Here is a 19261-nt window from a genome sequence, read left to right on the forward strand (position 1 = left end):
GCTTTTCTTGTGTGTCTTTATATGTTGATGTGTGGTGCAGAGCTGTCAGTGTGCTCACAACAGAGTCACAGGCTTACAGAGGTGCCTCTCATGCCAAGTGTTAACGGTGGTGTTCGTTAAAATGGCCGACTCTTGTCATCACCTAGTTAAATAAAGTTTCAATTAAAACATTTTAAATAAAAATCACAAGGTGGCAACATCGCGTCCCTGCTATGTGTAGTGTCATCCAGGCCTGTATTTATCATACTACAGGTTTTACACCAGCCTGTAATTCAGCTAGCTGCTGGGGCTACTTGTCCTTCAGTCATCAGGAGAGCCACACGAATTGAATCTTTTCCCGGCAGCACGTTTCCATTTCACCTTGAGTCTATTATGTTTTATGGGTAAGCCGTTGAAAATGAATAAAATAACTTTTGAGCTATATTTGAAGATGATCCTTTCAGTAACAAGAGACTTATGGACTCAACTTTGTCTTATCACTACTCTTCACTGCATGGATTCCATTCTGTATCCAGCTGCTGCTGACCTTGATGCCCTTCCACAGTCATGGGAACCCTAACCCTAACCCCTAACCCCTAACCCCTAACCCCTAACCCCTAACCCCTAACCCCTAACCCTAACCCTTACCCTTACCCTTACCCTAACCCTAACCCTAACCCCTAACCCTAACCCTTACTCTAACCCTTACCCTAACCCCTTACTCTAACCCTTACCCTAACCCTTACCCTAACTCCTAACCCCTTACCCTAACCCCTAACCCTAAGACCAACCCTAACCCTAACCACGCCACAAAAAGCCACAGCACATTTTTGTGACCATAAAAGGTTGTCTTATGTTATTGCAGTACCTGTGCCAGGACAAACATCACCATTCTGTCTGTACTGGCCTCCTGGCAGTCATTATATAGCAATATGAATGTGTGTGGGGGGAAAAGCTGCAAATGTGCTTTCAGTGCCTGATTGTGCATCAACGCAACAGGCAGCTTGAGTGCGTGAATTAGTCATGTTACTGTTCAAGATCACTCAGGCTGATGGGGGAACCTGCCAAGGCCACCACAGAACTCCACCACACACACACACACACACACACACACACACACACACACACACACACACACACACACACAAACACACACACACACACACATGCTGTGCAGATGGCCTGAATCTCTTGAATCAACCTCTTTATTTTGGTATCTCATCAGACAAAAGACCCCAGTGCAGAGTTTGTCATGATTGACAGTGGAGACAATGGATAATCATCATCACCCTCCTTCCTCTTCTTGTCTTCTTGCCATGCGTATTCTGTGGCCTGGGATTTGTAATGGAATGGAACATAGTACAACCACTCTTAGTTCATCTATTGATACTGTATGATACCTACTGTATATATGTGGGAATTATATGTCTTATAAGACGAGATTGAAAACATAGCCAGGGAGAGAGAAGATTCAAAATGGACAATTGATCCTAGGGGTTGATCAAGGAAAAGCACGTCAGGCCTATGCTTAGAATCACCTTCATGAACTGCAGTATTTTGTGTACATGGCAGCGACTAACCCTCCTAAAAAATGAGCTCATCCAATTGGATTTGTGAAACTTACAATTTGATTTGAGTTGAAAAGAACAGTGTAAAAACATTTTATAATAGTGTAACAAATGTGTTTTAGGGTCTCTCTGATCTTTTCATTCCCTTGTCTGTCTCTTGGCATCCCACCTCATGTCTTGCAATATTCCATGATTCCCACCACACATTCCACGTGTCAACAAACACCTTCACGCTGATGTCACATTCATTACTCAGAAAACTGGAGGAAAAACACAACTTTTAGGCCATAAATGTTAATTCCACTTATTAATAACCACATGCACATGGCATCATTTCATATAGCATTTTATTTATGCCAAGTCAACAATGCACACTTTGATGTAGTCTGTAGCTGAATGACAGACAATGTTTTCCCAGACAACATAGTGATGTATTTTTCATAGATGGGTCTGGATTCACTGGTGGTTTGCAGCTAATTCTTTTTTGGGTTGTGTCCTAAGACGGAGTGCTGTCTAGAACTGTGTGTCACAAGGGAATTCAAAAAGCTACAATGGTTCTCAACCCCCCCAAAAGTTTGGGAACCAGTTCCATAGAGTTACGCCAGACAGACAACATAAAGTGCTTTGAGAATTTGTGTGAAATGCTATGGAAATGCCATGTACACAAAACACTGCAGTTCATGAAGGTGATTCTAAGCATGGGCCTGACATGTGCTTTTCCTTGATCAACCCCTAGGATATCCCTGGCTATGTTTTCAATTTCGTAAGAAATATAATTCCCACATATACAGTTGAAGTTGGAAGTTTACATACACACACCTTAACCAAATACATTTAAACTCAGTTTTTCACAATTCCTGACATTTAATCCTAGTAAAAAAGTCCCCGTCTTAGGTTAGTTAGGTCACCACTTTGTTTTAAGACTGTTAAATGTCAGAATAATAGTAGAGAGAATGATTTATTTCAGCTTTTATTTCTTTCCTCACATTCACAGTGGGTCAGAAGTTTACATACACTCAATTAGTATTTGGTAGCAATGCCCTTAAATCGTTTAACGTCGGTCCAATGTTTTTCCTCCTGACAGAGCTGGTGTAACTGAGTCAGATTTGTAGGCCTCCTTGCTCACACACGCTTTTTCAGTTCCTATAGGATTGAGGTCAGGGCTTTGTGATGGCAACTCCAATACCTTGACTTTGTTGTCCTTAAGCCATTTTTTCTTAAGGCTTCTTCCTTGCTGAGCGCCCTTTCGGGTTATGTCCATATAGGACTTGTTTTACTGTGGATATAGATACTTTTGTACCTGTTTCCTCCAGCATCTTCACATGGTCCTTTGCTGTTGTTCTGGGATTTATTTGCACTTTTCGCACCAAGTACATCCATTCCATTTCAAATCCCAGGGCATTTTAGGACATGACAGCCTGGCCCTGGCCCCTCTCTGCCCTTCATAGCGTGATGTTGCTATGGCATGTTGGCAGAGAGACGGGCACCGGACAGCAGGCAGTGGTAAGGCTGTCCTGTCAGAGGTGGTGGACCGTGGTGGGTGTCTCTGACAAGCACTGGCGCGGGCCAGAGTGGCGGTGCCGTTTGAACACATGGCTAATGCCAAGTCTCAGAGCTGCCTGACAGAGAAGGACACTTTGGCCAGGAGTTGGTAGAATTGGCAAAGGAGGAGGGAAGGTTTTTTTCTCTGGCAAAGAGAGAAGCTTGATGGTCAGGGAGGCTGCCAGGCAAGCTTCACATCACTCTCTTTCACTCTTCCTCTATCTATCTCCCTTTCTCTCTCTCACTGTTATTTTCTCAATTTCTCACCTCCCTCTCACTACTTTCTTTCCCTCTCTCCAGCCTGTATGTCATCTAAGCACAGGGCGTTTGCTGTCTCTCCATCCTGTGTGTCATCTAAGCACAGGGCGTTTGCTGTCTCTCCAGCCTGTATGTCATCTAAGCACAGGGCGTTTGCTGTCTCTCCATCCTGTGTGTCATCTAAGCACAGGGCGTTTGCTGTCTCTCCATCCTGTGTGTCATCTAAGCACAGGGCGTTTGCTGTCTCTCCATCCTGTGTGTCATCTAAGCACAGGGCGTTTGCTGTCTCTCCATCCTGTATGTCATCTAAGCACAGGGCGTTTGCTGTCTCTCCATCCTGTGTGTCATCTAAGCATAGGGCGTTTGCTGTCTCTCGATCCTGTGTGTCATCTAAGCACAGGGCGTTTGCTGTCTCTCCATCCTGTATGTCATCTAAGCACAGGGCGTTTGCTGTCTCTCCATCCTGTGTGTCATCTAAGCACAGGGCGTTTGCTGTCTCTCCATCCTGTGTGTCATCTAAGCACAGGGCGTTTGCTGTCTCTCCATCCTGTATGTCATCTAAGCACAGGGCGTTTGCTGTCTCTCCATCCTGTGTGTCATCTAAGCACAGGGCGTTTGCTGTCTCTCCATCCTGTATGTCATCTAAGAACAGGGCGTTTGCTGTCTCTCCATCCTGTGTGTCATCTAAGCACAGGGCGTTTGCTGTCTCTCCATCCTGTATGTCATCTAAGCACAGGGCGTTTGCTGTCTCTCCATCCTGTGTGTCATCTAAGCAGCGTTTGCTGTCTCTCCATCCTGTGTGTCATCTAAGCAGCGTTTGCTGTCTCTCCATCCTGTATGTCATCTAAGCACAGGGCGTTTGCTGTCTCTCCATCCTGTGTGTCATCTAAGCACAGGGCGTTTGCTGTCTCTCCATCCTGTATGTCATCTAAGCACAGGGCGTTTGCTGTCTCTCCATCCTGTGTGTCATCTAAGCAGCGTTTGCTGTCTCTCCATCCTGTGTGTCATCTAAGCAGCGTTTGCTGTCTCTCCATCCTGTGTCACCATGCCGCTGTGCTGCTGCTTTGACTGGCACACGTCATAATGTCCCAGCCACTACATGAAACCTCTCTCTGTCTCTTACCCAACACACTGTGTGTTTGTTTTTATCTTTTGTGCTAGTCTGGCTGGAAAATGTGTATCTTCTTAAGCCAAACCATATGCCAAACCATGTCCTCTACCATTGGAATTGCATTATTGCAAATGCACACCATTGCACTGTGAAATGGTATGGATGTATTGAAAGGACAAAGGTATGAGTCTCATCTGTTTCTGCTAACTTGAGAGATAATATGGTATCTCTCACTTAAAGCAACAAGCTACAATGTATTACTAACTGTTACCCCTCTCTCTCTCCCCCCTCTCTCTTTCTTTCTTTCTTTCTTTCGCTCTCTCTTCCTAGAATGTATGAACTGCACTGGCTATACTGATATGAATAACAGACTGAGTATCCTTGAGTCCAAGGTAAGCTTGCATCAACCAAACATGTTATTTAAACAGTACTGCCTACATGAACATATTAACACGGCCTCATATCTCATATCTGAACACACTAATCTTACTTTGTTTTGTGTCAGATTGTGTTACTGGAAGAGGCAGGACCACCACCTCTCCCATTCAGATACTCCCCAGATAGGTCTTCAGATAACGAGGTGGGAGCACCCCAACCCACCCCCATGCCTCCCCCCACCATTGGCCTACCAGGTGAGGGACTTTACTGCAGGACCTCATTGAACCTCAGATGGTTAACTATTCACATTTCTTCCTCCATAGTTTTACATGGCAGCTATTTGACTCTGTTGTGTTATACATTTTTTTTAAAGTGCAGCAAGTTTAAAAATAAAAGTGTCTGAATCAGGTGAGATTCTGACTGAGTTAACTAGTTTTTGTTCAAGGAGCAAGAGGCCCCCCAGGACCAGTTGGACCCCAAGGCGTGGTGGGACCCCCTGGACGCACCGGAGAGACAGGCCTCGTAGGGAAATCTGGACCCATGGGACCCAGAGGTATAAGTCTTACCCCCACATCTGTATCACACCCATACACTACCACTTGAGGTACCAAGCAGTTTGGCACATGGACACATTCGATTAGTATGTTGTGTGTAAAGACAGTGTTGTGTTGAGGCAGGCTGTGCTGTGGTTCCCACAGGGCCCCAGGGCCAGCGAGGAGCCCCAGGGGAGAGAGGTGTACCTGGGCCAGCGGGATCTCCGGGGCCAGCCTCTCCCTTCTCTCACAGAGGAGATGTGTTTGGTCTGAGGGAGCTGGACCAGTGTGAGTATCCCTGTTACACTAAGAAATGAAAGCCATAAGCCCTATAGGGATACTATTTTTTATTTATATGACTGATGGTTCATTCTGAAAGTGTTTCAGGAGTCTCATGTGATTTTTGACCCCTTTCTTGCCATTGGCAGTTTGACAGTTAGGACATTTTGGAATATCCATTATTTCAGGGCCATCTGCCAAACATATATGTGGAGACCTTGTTTCAAAGGTAAGTTACTGATAGCAATCAATTGATAATATTTGGAGACATTACACTCTCACCTATTTCCTCTACCAACTGGGGGACATATTATGGAAGGAATAAAAACATGTAATGACCCCCCTGAAAGCCAATTGACATGCATAGTGCATTTTCACCTATAGCCCAGAGTTCATGGACCATTTATGAAGTTATAGGGCCTGTGTACAGTATAGTTCAGCATGCCAGGTGTCCCATTGGCCCATATCTGGGAAGTCCATCAGTGGAACAACCCCCTCTTTGCCTGTTAAAACTCTCTGTTCCTAATCAAAGAACCCTCATTGGACCACAGGCAACAGGTCTGCCAAGAGCTATAATATAGTCACACTCAAAGGAAAAATGAGAGTTTAGTTAAGCATACTGAGCCTTCACAAGGCCTTGGAAAAAGTCCTATACCTGCAGGTTTTATATCTTATCAGTCAAACAAGAGTCCCCATAAAGCCTGTCAGTTGGCCGCTGTGTGGATGACTAGAATGTTCCTGTAATCCTGGAGTCCTATTACCTTCTTCCTGTAGTAGTAGTATTAGCTGTGTGGATGACTAGAATGTTAATGTAATCCTGGAGTCCTATTACTATTACCTTCTTCCTGTAGTAGTATTAGCTGTGTGGATGACTAGAATGTTCCTGTAATCCTGGAGTCCTATTACCTTCTTCCTGTAGTAGTATTAGCTGTGTGGATGACTAGAATGTTCCTGTAATCTTGGAGTCCTATTACCTTCTTCCTGTAGTAGTATTAGCTGTGTGGATGACTAGAATGTTCCTGTAATCCTGGAGTCCTATTACCTTCTTCCTGTAGTAGTATTAGCTGTGTGGATGACTAGAATGTTAATGTAATCCTGGAGTCCTATTACTATTACCTTCTTCCTGTAGTAGTATTAGCTGTGTGGATGACTAGAATGTTCCTGTAATCCTGGAGTCCTATTACCTTCTTCCTATAGTAGTATTAGCTGTGTGGATGACTAGAATGTTCCTGTAATCCTGGAGTCCTATTACCTTCTTCCTGTAGTAGTATTAGCTGTGTGGATGACTAGAATGTTCCTGTAATCTTGGAGTCCTATTACTATTACCTTCTTCCTGTAGTAGTATTAGCTGTGTGGATGACTAGAATGTTCCTGTAATCCTGGAGTCCTATTACCTTCTTCCTGTAGTAGTATTAGCTGTGTGGATGACTAGAATGTTAATGTAATCCTGGAGTCCTATTACTATTACCTTCTTCCTGTAGTAGTATTAGCTGTGTGGATGACTAGAATGTTCCTGTAATCCTGGAGTCCTATTACCTTCTTCCTGTAGTAGTATTAGCTGTGTGGATGACTAGAATGTTCCTGTAATCTTGGAGTCCTATTACCTTCTTCCTGTAGTAGTATTAGCTGTGTGGATGACTAGAATGTTCCTGTAATCCTGGAGTCCTATTACCTTCTTCCTGTAGTAGTATTAGCTGTGTGGATGACTAGAATGTTAATGTAATCCTGGAGTCCTATTACTATTACCTTCTTCCTGTAGTAGTATTAGCTGTGTGGATGACTAGAATGTTCCTGTAATCCTGGAGTCCTATTACCTTCTTCCTATAGTAGTATTAGCTGTGTGGATGACTAGAATGTTCCTGTAATCCTGGAGTCCTATTACCTTCTTCCTGTAGTAGTATTAGCTGTGTGGATGACTAGAATGTTCCTGTAATCTTGGAGTCCTATTACTATTACCTTCTTCCTGTAGTAGTATTAGCTGTGTGGATGACTAGAATGTTCCTGTAATCCTGGAGTCCTATTACCTTCTTCCTGTAGTAGTATTAGCTGTGTGGATGACTAGAATGTTAATGTAATCCTGGAGTCCTATTACTATTACCTTCTTCCTGTAGTAGTATTAGCTGTGTGGATGACTAGAATGTTCCTGTAATCCTGGAGTCCTATTACCTTCTTCCTGTAGTAGTATTAGCTGTGTGGATGACTAGAATGTTAATGTAATCCTGGAGTCCTATTACTATTACCTTCTTCCTGTAGTAGTATTAGCTGTGTGGATGACTAGAATGTTCCTGTAATCCTGGAGTCCTATTACCTTCTTCCTGTAGTAGTATTAGCTGTGTGGATGGCTAGAATGTTCCTGTAATCCTGGAGTCCTATTACCTTCTTCCTGTAGTAGTATTAGCTGTGTGGATGACTAGAATGTTCCTGTAATCTTGAAGTCCTATTACTATTACCTTCTTCCTGTTGTAGTATTAGCTGTGTGGATGACTAGAATGTTCCTGTAATCCTGGAGTCCTATTACCTTCTTCCTGTAGTAGTATTAGCTGTGTGGATGACTAGAATGTTAATGTAATCCTGGAGTCCTATTACTATTACCTTCTTCATGTAGTAGTATTAGCTGTGTGGATGACTAGAATGTTCCTGTAATCCTGGAGTCCTATTACCTTCTTCCTGTAGTAGTATTAGCTGTGTGGATGACTAGAATGTTAATGTAATCCTGGAGTCCTATTACTATTACCTTCTTCCTGTAGTAGTATTAGCTGTGTGGATGACTAGAATGTTCCTGTAATCCTGGAGTCCTATTACCTTCTTCCTATAGTAGTATTAGCTGTGTGGATGACTAGAATGTTCCTGTAATCCTGGAGTCCTATTACCTTCTTCCTGTAGTAGTATTAGCTGTGTGGATGACTAGAATGTTCCTGTAATCTTGGAGTCCTATTACTATTACCTTCTTCCTGTAGTAGTATTAGCTGTGTGGATGACTAGAATGTTCCTGTAATCCTGGAGTCCTATTACCTTCTTCCTGTAGTAGTATTAGCTGTGTGGATGACTAGAATGTTCCTGTAATCTTGGAGTCCTATTACTATTACCTTCTTCCTGTAGTAGTATTAGCTGTGTGGATGACTAGAATGTTCCTGTAATCCTGGAGTCCTGTTACCTTCTTCCTGTAGTAGTATTAGCTGTGTGGATGACTAGAATGTTCCTGTAATCTTGGAGTCCTATTACTATTACCTTCTTCCTGTAGTAGTATTAGCTGTGTGAGACATGTGAAGTCTAATAGTGAATAGTTGTTACAACTAAAAATAAATATGCACGCTAAGGGAGAAGGACAATATAGGACAGGCCGGGGCAATTCCTTCCCATGAAGGGCCACAATCAGAATATATTTTGGCCATCGCGGGCCAGAATCATGTTACAGGATTATACATCATGTGTATGACTGTTGACAGCTCAACATTCCATGTAAACTACTCAATCAGTGTGAGGAGTGAAGTCTCTGATGGGCATTGACTAGAGCAGTGAAGTCAGGTATAGTTTCTGACGTCGCTATGGCAGGATTGCTGAGAGGTGAGAGTCAGTAAAAGATGATCTGTGCCTTGACTTGTTATATTTCATCACTGAACATGTCTGTTGACATACATAGGTTGACCCAAACAGTACAAACATCTTCTGAGCAGAACTCCTAACCTTTGGAAAGTTTTGTTCATCGAGAGATGCATAGAACCTCGTCAGTGACATTGTTTTGAATAGTTCTCCAATTACAGCATCAGACTGAAGATCGATAAGCTCAAGTTGCAGGTCAGTGGGAGCGTTGTTCACATTGCAGGTGAAAGGAGAGGAAACCAACACTTTGAAAACTAACAGTTCAAAGCACACAGCAGCAATGTATATTTCTCCCGCTGGTCATCTGATGGGGAACAGACCAGTAGTGTCGGAAGGTGGGAGAGATTGTTGGCTTCTACTTGGTGGGTCAGGAGGAGTCATTTTCCCTTGAAGGCTTTGACAAGGCTGTACATCTGATGTGCAAAAAGGCCCTTCCCTTGTAGTTTGGAATTCAGCTCCTCTGTAATTTCAAAGTCTGGGGTTTTGCCTCGTAAGAATATCAACAACTGCGCTGTGTCACGTGCATCACTGCTCTCATCAAGGGCCAAGGAGAAATAGGTGAAATCCTTTACCTTGTCTTTCAACTGTTGTTCCATATTCTCAGTGATGTCCTCAACACGCCGTGTCACTGTTCATCTTGACAGGGAAACATTTTCAAACAGCTCTTTCTTGTCGGGGCAAAGTAGTGCTTCAGAGTCAATTAAATATTCTTTAATGAATTTGCCTTCAGCGAATGGCTTGCTATGTTTAACAATTTTGTGCGACAGTACATAGCTAGCTCTCGCTCTATCTCCATTGAACCTATCTTGCACGGACTCTATGCACACTCACAAGACTATTTATACACACACACTATATACACACTCCCTCACACACACTACACTGACACTCTCACATAAAACCCACACACATTCACATAAACTACATATGCACCAGAGTAGTTGAGCGGTTGGAAATCCCACTCCGTGGATCTGGCACTCCACATCCTTTCCAACCGCTCTGCTAAAAACTTCTCCATGCTCACAGGAAATAATTCCAAATTCACTCCATTCATTAAAATAACAATTTAACCAACACCAATCTATTTTTGTGACTAACTGGACCTACCATTTGGTTTTGAAGTATTGAAACAAAACCATAAGATTTTTTATTTGAATAAACATGAAAAGGTAAACGTAAGAAGCTCACAATCGGCTGCACAACTGATTGGCAAATTTACCGGAAATTGAGAAATCATGTGACTAAACTGAATAAAAAGAAGAAGAAACTACACTATAAAACAAAGGTAAATGACATAAAGAATGATAGTAAAAGAGCACCTTCAATGAAATGTTGGGAAAAAAGGCAAACTCGGCTCCATTTAATCAGATGGCTCATTCATTACAAAACCGACTGATATTGCCAACTACTTTTTTTCATTGGCAAGATTAGCAAACTTAGGCATGACATGCCAGCAAAAAACCCTGACACTACACATCCAAGTATATTTGACCAAATTATGAAAGACAAGAATTGTCATTTTAAATTCTGTAAAGTGAGTGCGGAAGAGGTGAAAAAAATAGTGTTGTCTATCAACAATGACATGCCACCGGGGTCTGACAACTTGGGTGGAAAATTACTGAGGGTAATAGCAGATGATATTGCCACATCTTCAATTTAAGCAGACTAGAAAGTGTGTTCCCTCAGGCGTGAAGGGAAGCAAAAGTTCTTCCGCTACTTAAGAATTGTAAAGCCCCCTTTATTGGCTCAAATAGCCGACCAATCAACCTGTTACCAACTCTTAGTAAACTTTTGGAAGAATTGTGTTTGACCAGATACAATGCTAGTTTGCAGTAAACAAATTGACAACAGACTTTCAGCACGCTTATAGGGAAGGACATTCAACAAGCACAGCACTTACACAAATTACTGAGGATTGGCTGAGAGAAATGTATGATAAAAATATTGTGGGGGCTGTTTTGTTAGACTTCAGTGCAGCTTTTGACATTATCGATCATAGTTTGCTGCTGGAAAAATGTATGTGTTATGGCTTTACACCCCCTGCTATATTCCGAATAAAGAGTTACCTGTCTAATAGAACACAGAGGGTGTTCCTTGATGGAAGACTCTCAAACATAATCAAGGTAGAATCAGGAATTCCCCAGGGCAGCTGTCTAGATCCCTTACTTTTTTCAACCTTTACTAACAACATGCCACTGGCTTTGAGGAATGCCATGTACGTGGCTGTACGTGGCTGTCTATGTACAGTGCCTTGCGAAAGTATTCAGCCCCCTTGAACTTTGCGACCTTTTGCCACATTTCAGGCTTCAAACATAAAGATATAAAACTGTATTTTTTTGTGAAGAATCAACAACAAGTGGGACACAATCATGAAGTGGAATGACATTTATTGGATATTTCAAACTTTTTTAACAAATCAAAAACTGAACAATTGGGCGTGCAAAATTATTCAGCCCCTTTACTTTCAGTGCAGCAAACTCTCTCCAGAAGTTCAGTGAGGATCTCTGAATGATCCAATGTTGACCTAAATGACTAATGATGATAAATACAATCCACCTGTGTGTAATCAAGTCTCCGTATAAATGCACCTGCACTGTGATAGTCTCAGAGGTCCGTTAAAAGCGCAGAGAGCATCATGAAGAACAAGGAACACACCAGGCAGGTCCGAGATACTGTTGTGAAGAAGTTTAAAGCCGGATTTGGATACAAAAAGATTTCCCAAGCTTTAAACATCCCAAGGAGCACTGTGCAAGCGATAATATTGAAATGGAAGGAGTATCAGACCACTGCAAATCTACCAAGACCTGGCCGTCCCTCTAAACTTTCAGCTCATACAAGGAGAAGACTGATCAGAGATGCAGCCAAGAGGCCCATGATCACTCTGGATGAACTGCAGATATCTACAGCTGAGGTGGGAGACTCTGTCCATAGGACAACAATCAGTCGTATATTGCACAAATCTGGCCTTTATGGAAGAGTGGCAAGAAGAAAGCCATTTCTTAAAGATATCCATAAAAAGTGTTGTTTAAAATTTGCCACAAGCCACGTGGGAGACACACCAAACATGTGGAAGAAGGTGCTCTGGTCAGATGAAACCAAAATTGAACTTTTTGGCAACAATGCAAAACGTTATGTTTGGCGTAAAAGCAACACAGCTCATCACCCTGAACACACCATCCCCACTGTCAAACATGGTGGTGGCAGCATCATGGTTTGGGCCTGCTTTTCTTCAGCAGGGACAGGGAAGATGGTTAAAATTGATGGGAAGATGGATGGAGCCAAATACAGGACCATTCTGGAAGAAAACCTGATGGAGTCTGCAAAAGACCTGAGACTGGGACGGAGATTTGTCTTCCAACAAGACAATGATCCAAAACATAAAGCAAATTCTACAATGGAATGGTTCAAAAATAAACATATCCAGGTGTTAGAATGGCCAAGTCAAAGTCCAGACCTGAATCCAATCGAGAATCTGTGGAAAGAACTGAAAACTGCTGTTCACAAATGCTCTCCATCCAACCTCACTGAGCTCGAGCTGTTTTGCAAGGAGGAATGGGAAAAAAATGTCAGTCTCTCGATGTGCAAAACTGATAGAGACATACCCCAAGCTGTAATCGCAGCAAAAGGTGGCGCTACAAAGTATTAACTTAAGGGGGCTGAATAATTTTGCACGCCCAATTTTTCAGTTATTGATTTGTTAAAAAAGTTTGAAATATCCAATAAATGTCGTTCCACTTCATGATTGTGTCCCACTTGTTGTTGATTCTTCACAAAAAAATACAGTTTTATATCTTTATGTTTGAAGCCTGAAATGTGGCAAAAGGTCGCAAAGTTCAAGGGGGCCGAATACTTTCGCAAGGCACTGTACGTGGCTGAAATGACTGCAACACTTAACAAAGAGCTGCAGTTAGTTTCAGAATGCGTGGCAAGAAATAAGTTAGTCCTAAATATTTCAAAAATTAAAAGCATTGTATTTGGGACAAATCATTCACTAAACCCTAAACCTCAACTAAATCTTGTAATAAATAATGTGGAAATCGAGCAAGTTGAGGTGACTAAACTGCTTGGAGTGACCGTGGCACTATCAACAAGGCAGGTCCTATGGGCTCTAGTTTTGTCGCACCTGGACTACTGTTCAGTCGTGTGGTCAGATGCCACAAAGAGGGACTGCAAATTGCAAATGGCTCAGAACAGGGTAGCACTGCTAGCCCTTAGATGTACACAGAGAGCAAACATTAATACTATGCATGTCAATCTCTGGCTAATCTCTGGAACAGCAGGGACTGTGAAGCAACACAAACATAGGCACAGACACATGCATACAAACACACATGATAACATACGCACTATACACACACGTACACATGGATTTTGTGTTGTTGATATGTGGTAGTGGATTATGGGCCTGAGGGCACACACTTAGTGTGTTGTGAATTCTGTAATGAATGTATTTTAATATTTAAAACTGCCTTCATTTTTCAGGACTCCAGGAAGAGTAGCTGCTGCCTTGGCACCTGCTATTTGGGATCCATAATAAATGCAAATACAAATTTCAAATAGGCTACATGCATATAAACATTCTAAATAGGCCAAGAGCCAAACAGAAAACTAAAAAACGGCTACCAAATCTCAAACCAGCCACACACATCATATTCAAGTCAATAGAACACCTATCATCACACACATTGTATAGACGCACTGTACAGCTAAACCCGACAAAACCAAGAATCAACGTTGTCCAAGTCATTGATCGTATTTATTAGCTGCTGAAAATGAATTATTTAGTCTATATTATTTATATTATTTCAAGGCTATAGCCTACAAATAAATACATTGTGAAGCATTTGCAGGTGCAACACAATTGACTAGTAGGGACATAAAGCGCTCCACAGTTAAACATGTTGTTGTATTAAATCATTATAGTCTATAAATTGGGCATATAGGCTGTGCCTTACTTAGATTTAAATACAAATTAAACGAAAAACGACTTATTAGTGCCTTTTGAATTCATTTTCAGAAACTTGAGTTTGGCCAGTCTGTGGCTTCAGGCTCATGCAATGCAGCAGACAATATTGTATTTTTTTTCTATAGATAGGCCTACAGGTTTTTAGGCAAAGTAACCCGATCAAAACGGAAAGCTTCTTGAACGTGGGAATATGCCAGGCCTATTGGGCCAAAATCAATTATGGCCTATTGTATAGATAATAAAACAAAAATGAAATGAAACATTTAAGAGATCTGCTTTTCAGTTTATAAATACTTCACTACAATGACACGTAGATTCCTACCCACCTCGTTCCTTTCTTTTAGCATGTGCATGTAGTAAGTACACCATCATGATTTCGGGAAATGTGTCTTTTCAGATTCCACAATGACTCATTAGTGGACACTACATCACCACACTCTCTCTCTTGCTTTAGGTCCTCATCTTTGTAAGTCACCTTGATTTTGCACCTGTGTGATTGATTTCTGATCATATTTAGCGAACACCATGACAGTAGCTACAGCAAGGGGCTAGAGCAGCACACAAGGAGACTACAAATGCATACTGGGCCGGGCATGCCCTGAGCTCTTGAAGTGAGAAGGCTGACGCTCCAGCCTTCGGGAATCTCGCTCCTCGCTCCAGTCAAATTGGTCACGCTCTGCTACACTCACATACTCTGATACGCACACGCGCTCATAACACACACGCATTACAACACAACACACACACACATTTTCCCACCCATCAAATGCTGCTGCTCTGTTTTTTATTCGAATTATTATCTATCCTGATGCCTAGTCACTTTACCCAGCCTTTATGTAAATATCTACCTCAAATACCTCGTACCCCTGTACATTAATCTGGTTCTGGTACTCCGTGTATATAGCACCATTCTTGTGTATTTTATTCCTCCTGTGTTACTATTTGTGTATTATTATTGTTACTGTTAACTCTGCATAGTCGGGAAGAGCTCGTAAGCAAACATTTCACGGCGCATGTGACAAATACAATTTGATTTGAAGGGCAGTCAGCGGTAGTGATGTATGAGTGTTAGAGGGAAAATGACCTAATGTGAAACAAAACACTCAGCATATGTATCCCTACAGTCTAATATTTTAACATGTATAGAGTTAATTCATGCTGTAACATTTAGTAGATGACTGGCTGAACTATATGGATTGTAAAACTGTAAGCTGTAGAAGTATCTTGACCTCCACCTGAGGCACTTCCTAGTTTTGACCAGCAGAGGGCAGCATACTCCCACTCAAGATGTCTATGGAAAGCTGTATTTGATTACTGTGGTGGACTGGCTTTGTTTAAGCCTGGGCTCTGGCTTCAGTCTGCCTGCTGTAAGTCAGACCCAATTTGTAACCTGTCAGCACAGCAGCCTGATCTGGCAACACCGGCCGTCTTGGAGCCAGAAACCTGCTCAATAAAACGGCAAGGCAAGGTTTTCAAGTCAATCCTTAATGCTGCAGGGAGTTTGGGGTTAGGAGTAGTGTGTGTGTGTGTTCACTACATGAAGTAGTCTACTTCAGACAACTTGGTGGTACACCAGAAAAATGACTTCCAGTGGGAATGCTCCAAAGGATATTGAAGTTTTCCACCTGTTTATCCCTCTCTGTGGTGGGATGCTGAACTAGTTAGTACCAGAGCTACTGCTCCCCACCTCAATCAATGACCATAAGAAGTGTATCCCTACCACACAGCACACCCACAGTGACAAGCAACCAAGACAGCCAATGTTTCCAATGTTTGAAAATAATTCACAACCTCCAAAAAACACCAGAGCTATGTCAATAATGGAAATAGGCTACTCTTAACTCTTGTAGTACATACTGTACATACTGTAAACGCAGTACATTAGGGATGGGCCCTCGGATCAATTTCCCCTTTCCCCAATTTCCCTTTTTTTTGGGGGGGGGGGGGCTACTTTGGGGTCTCAACTTACTGTTATGAGTTGGAATAGTAAAATACACAAGGTGCAATTTAGAAATGTGGCTGTGCAGCATCAGTTTTCCTCTTGTTATGTCAATGACTGATAGTCAGTCAATTAGCCAATGTCAGGTACATTTTAGCGGCCAGCTTTCTAAACATGTTATCATGGTCGAATTACCGGCCGGGGGTATGGATGTGGGTACGCAGACCCGCGAGCAGTACATTCATGTAGTACGTCTTTAGAGCAGGACTTTATTTCTGAACTCCTAATGTTGAGAAAATTACACTCACTGGAATATCTGACATGGGCTTTGAAAAAGCCCCTACGAATAGGCTGCAGGCCAAGTGCTGCTGACTGCTGGTAAGTTTCCTTAATATCATTTTTGCCAACACATGGCTATTCTTTGTTTAACCTGCTAAACAGATGCTTTTAGCAAAAATGTGTTTGGAGATACCTTTCCAGCTAATAGGCTGTTAGAGTTTACACTTCCTCTTCCAATTATGTAGGTAAGTCAAAATAATGAAAAACAATCTACCAAATCTATTCATTTTAAAATGTTGATTATTTCCCCTTGTCCTTATCATTCCCCTGATGATAAAACAAGATGTGAAAAACCCCATTTTGTTTAACGTATGATGGGGATTCCTGGATCGTCGGTTTACCTGGGAGGGGGTCCCTGGGAGGGGGTCCCTGAGAGGGGGTCCCTGAGAGGGGGTCCCTGAGACGGGGTCCCTGGGAGGGGGTCCCTTGGACGGGGTCCCTGGGACGGTTTACCTGGGAGGGGGTCCCTGAGAGGGGGTCCCTGGGAGGGGGTCCCTGGGAAAGAAAAGGTTGACGACCCCTGCTTTAGAGCACAGTGAGCACCTGTTGTACTTAAACCATGTCATTTTTTGTTTTGGGTACAGATGAAGAGGCTGCGCTCCCTTCACGGAATAACCAGAAAGATGTGACCGGTCCCCCAGGCCCCATCGGACCCCCTGGACCCCCAGGTAAAAAAAAACACTCCCCCCCCCCCCCCCCCCCGCTGGCATGGCCATGAACCCATAATTATTATAATTGTGTAATAATGTTATTAAGGGGAAATTAGAATACTAATTCGCCATATCAGCTAGCCACCGACTGTGACCTTTAAGTGGATATTGGAAGAATACTTGGAAAACGATTATTTCCGTTTTCCAACTCCTCAGGCCGGCCTGGACCCACAGGGCCTGCTGGAAACACAGGTACCCCAGGCAGAAACGTATGTACAGTATAACATTGGACTTTGATGTGCATCCTGATGTACAGCTTGATATGTGTGCTTGTTACTCTCATAAATCATGCATTGATGTCAACGGGAGATTCATTCAAGAAGTTCTATCTCTGTGTTCCAGGCTGGGTTTGGTCTCTCAGGCAAGCCTGGGGATCGCGGACCTAAAGGAGACACTGGTGAAAGGGTGAGGCTTGGCAGAAATGCCTTTAAAGAGACCCCTTTCAATTCCACTCTGAAATGCTCTATGTACAGTCTATACATGACATGAGTCAACATCGTTCATACAGCTGCTCTCTCCTCACAGGGACCCCCAGCACTCAGGGGAGAACATGGTCAGCCAGTGAGTACACAGTGAGAGTACAACATTTCTGCTCTTACACACATATACATTTAGTTACTCTTTGCCAACCACCTATGTTTTTCCCATTTGTGATGCTGTTTTTAGGGTGCACCAGGGCCAAAGGGTGAACCAGGAGATAGCCAGGCTGAGGTGACCCTACACATTCCCTCTATATGATTTAAGAGTCCTCAGAGACACATCTTCCACACCTTACGCTTTTGAAAAAGTGGGCATAGTAGTAAGCCGGCATAGTAGTAGTAGTATGCAGTAGTAGCACAGTAGTAGTATGCAGTAGTAGTATGCAGTAGTATGCAGTAGTAGTATGCAGTATATCATAATAGTACTGTGATAAATAAACAGACCTTAACATATAGTTCCCGATGGAAGCTTCATTTGAACTTGGTAGGTAAACTTGAACTTGAAGCTGAACTTGATATAGTGATGTGGTTCCGTCCAGGGGGAGGGGGTGCAGCAGCTGAGAGAGGCTCTGAAGATCCTGGCTGAGAGGGTTCTCATTCTGGAGCACATGATCGGCATTCATGGTGAGAGACACACCCTTACTCAGAGAACAACAGGGTCTCTAGGAATTACAGGGTTGTTAGAGATGTATACTGTGTCCACTTCCAAGCAATCACTGTGTCTGTCAGTGATAAGTCGTTTTCTATTGGAGTGTCCTTGTTGTGAGTGTGAGATTAAATTGATCTCCCTCTGTCTCCATCCCCAATCCATTCCTCCCTCTCTTTGGTCATTTCTCAGAGAACCCACTAGAACCTGGTTCTGGCCTGGACATCCTGTCAGACCTGGTGCCCATGTTTAAAAACAAAAGGGCGGGACCCAATACCCTGCTCCACTCTCTCGCCACGGGAGACCGGAAGCTGATTGGAGAGGAAAGAGTGAGGAGGGGGGACAATTAGATGCTCATGCCAATGGGTGTAGAGCATGGTTTGTATATGAACTGTGATTGTTTAAGAGACTGAGATGGACGTACCATGTGTTCTCTGGGCCAGAGTGTATGACCAGTCAATCCTCATGGAAGCACAGAATTCCATCAATCTGGGCTTTGGGCGATCGAGCGTCTGCAAAATGACCCCTTCTCTTACTCAGATTCTTGAATTTGACCTGTTTATAATGTGTGTGTTTTTTACATTGACTTTTAGTACTGTTGTCATTATCGTAGTCATGTTATTCCAATGTAATGATGTAACTTTGGTGCTGGTACTGGCCTCAACGTGTGCATATTCTTAAAGTCTAGGTAGCAGATAATGGACCCTATCAGATATTTATGTAGTTGGTGCTGTATATGAACATAAATACATGGGTTCTAACTTGAAACATTATTTGTTAGTTTACAACTGTACAATTTATGCTCACCGCATATAAAATACACGAAGACTGACGGGAAATGTACAGTTGAAGTCGGAGGTTTACATACACTTAGGTTAGAGTCATTATTCAAACACTCCACAAATGTCTTGTTAACAAACTATAGTTTTGGCAA

The 19261-nt window shown here is 42.7% G+C and overlaps 1 protein-coding gene across 1 annotated transcript in view; it reads left to right on the forward strand.

The window, feature by feature from the left end:
• Positions 1 to 19261, forward strand: part of LOC109891815 (collagen alpha-1(XXVI) chain-like) — a 46131-nt gene extending 26870 nt beyond the window's left edge. The window contains exons 4-14 of the mRNA XM_031826692.1: positions 4789 to 4850; positions 4964 to 5090; positions 5282 to 5389; positions 5535 to 5657; positions 17077 to 17160; positions 17359 to 17411; positions 17545 to 17607; positions 17728 to 17763; positions 17869 to 17913; positions 18221 to 18305; positions 18520 to 19261. Coding sequence (XP_031682552.1) covers positions 4789 to 4850; positions 4964 to 5090; positions 5282 to 5389; positions 5535 to 5657; positions 17077 to 17160; positions 17359 to 17411; positions 17545 to 17607; positions 17728 to 17763; positions 17869 to 17913; positions 18221 to 18305; positions 18520 to 18677 — 944 coding nt within the window. The 3' untranslated portion in view covers positions 18678 to 19261. The remainder of the gene's footprint in view (positions 1 to 4788; positions 4851 to 4963; positions 5091 to 5281; positions 5390 to 5534; positions 5658 to 17076; positions 17161 to 17358; positions 17412 to 17544; positions 17608 to 17727; positions 17764 to 17868; positions 17914 to 18220; positions 18306 to 18519) is intronic.

This window comes from Oncorhynchus kisutch, linkage group LG6, assembly GCF_002021735.2.
Source record: "Oncorhynchus kisutch isolate 150728-3 linkage group LG6, Okis_V2, whole genome shotgun sequence".
Classification (NCBI taxonomy): domain Eukaryota; kingdom Metazoa; phylum Chordata; class Actinopteri; order Salmoniformes; family Salmonidae; genus Oncorhynchus; species Oncorhynchus kisutch.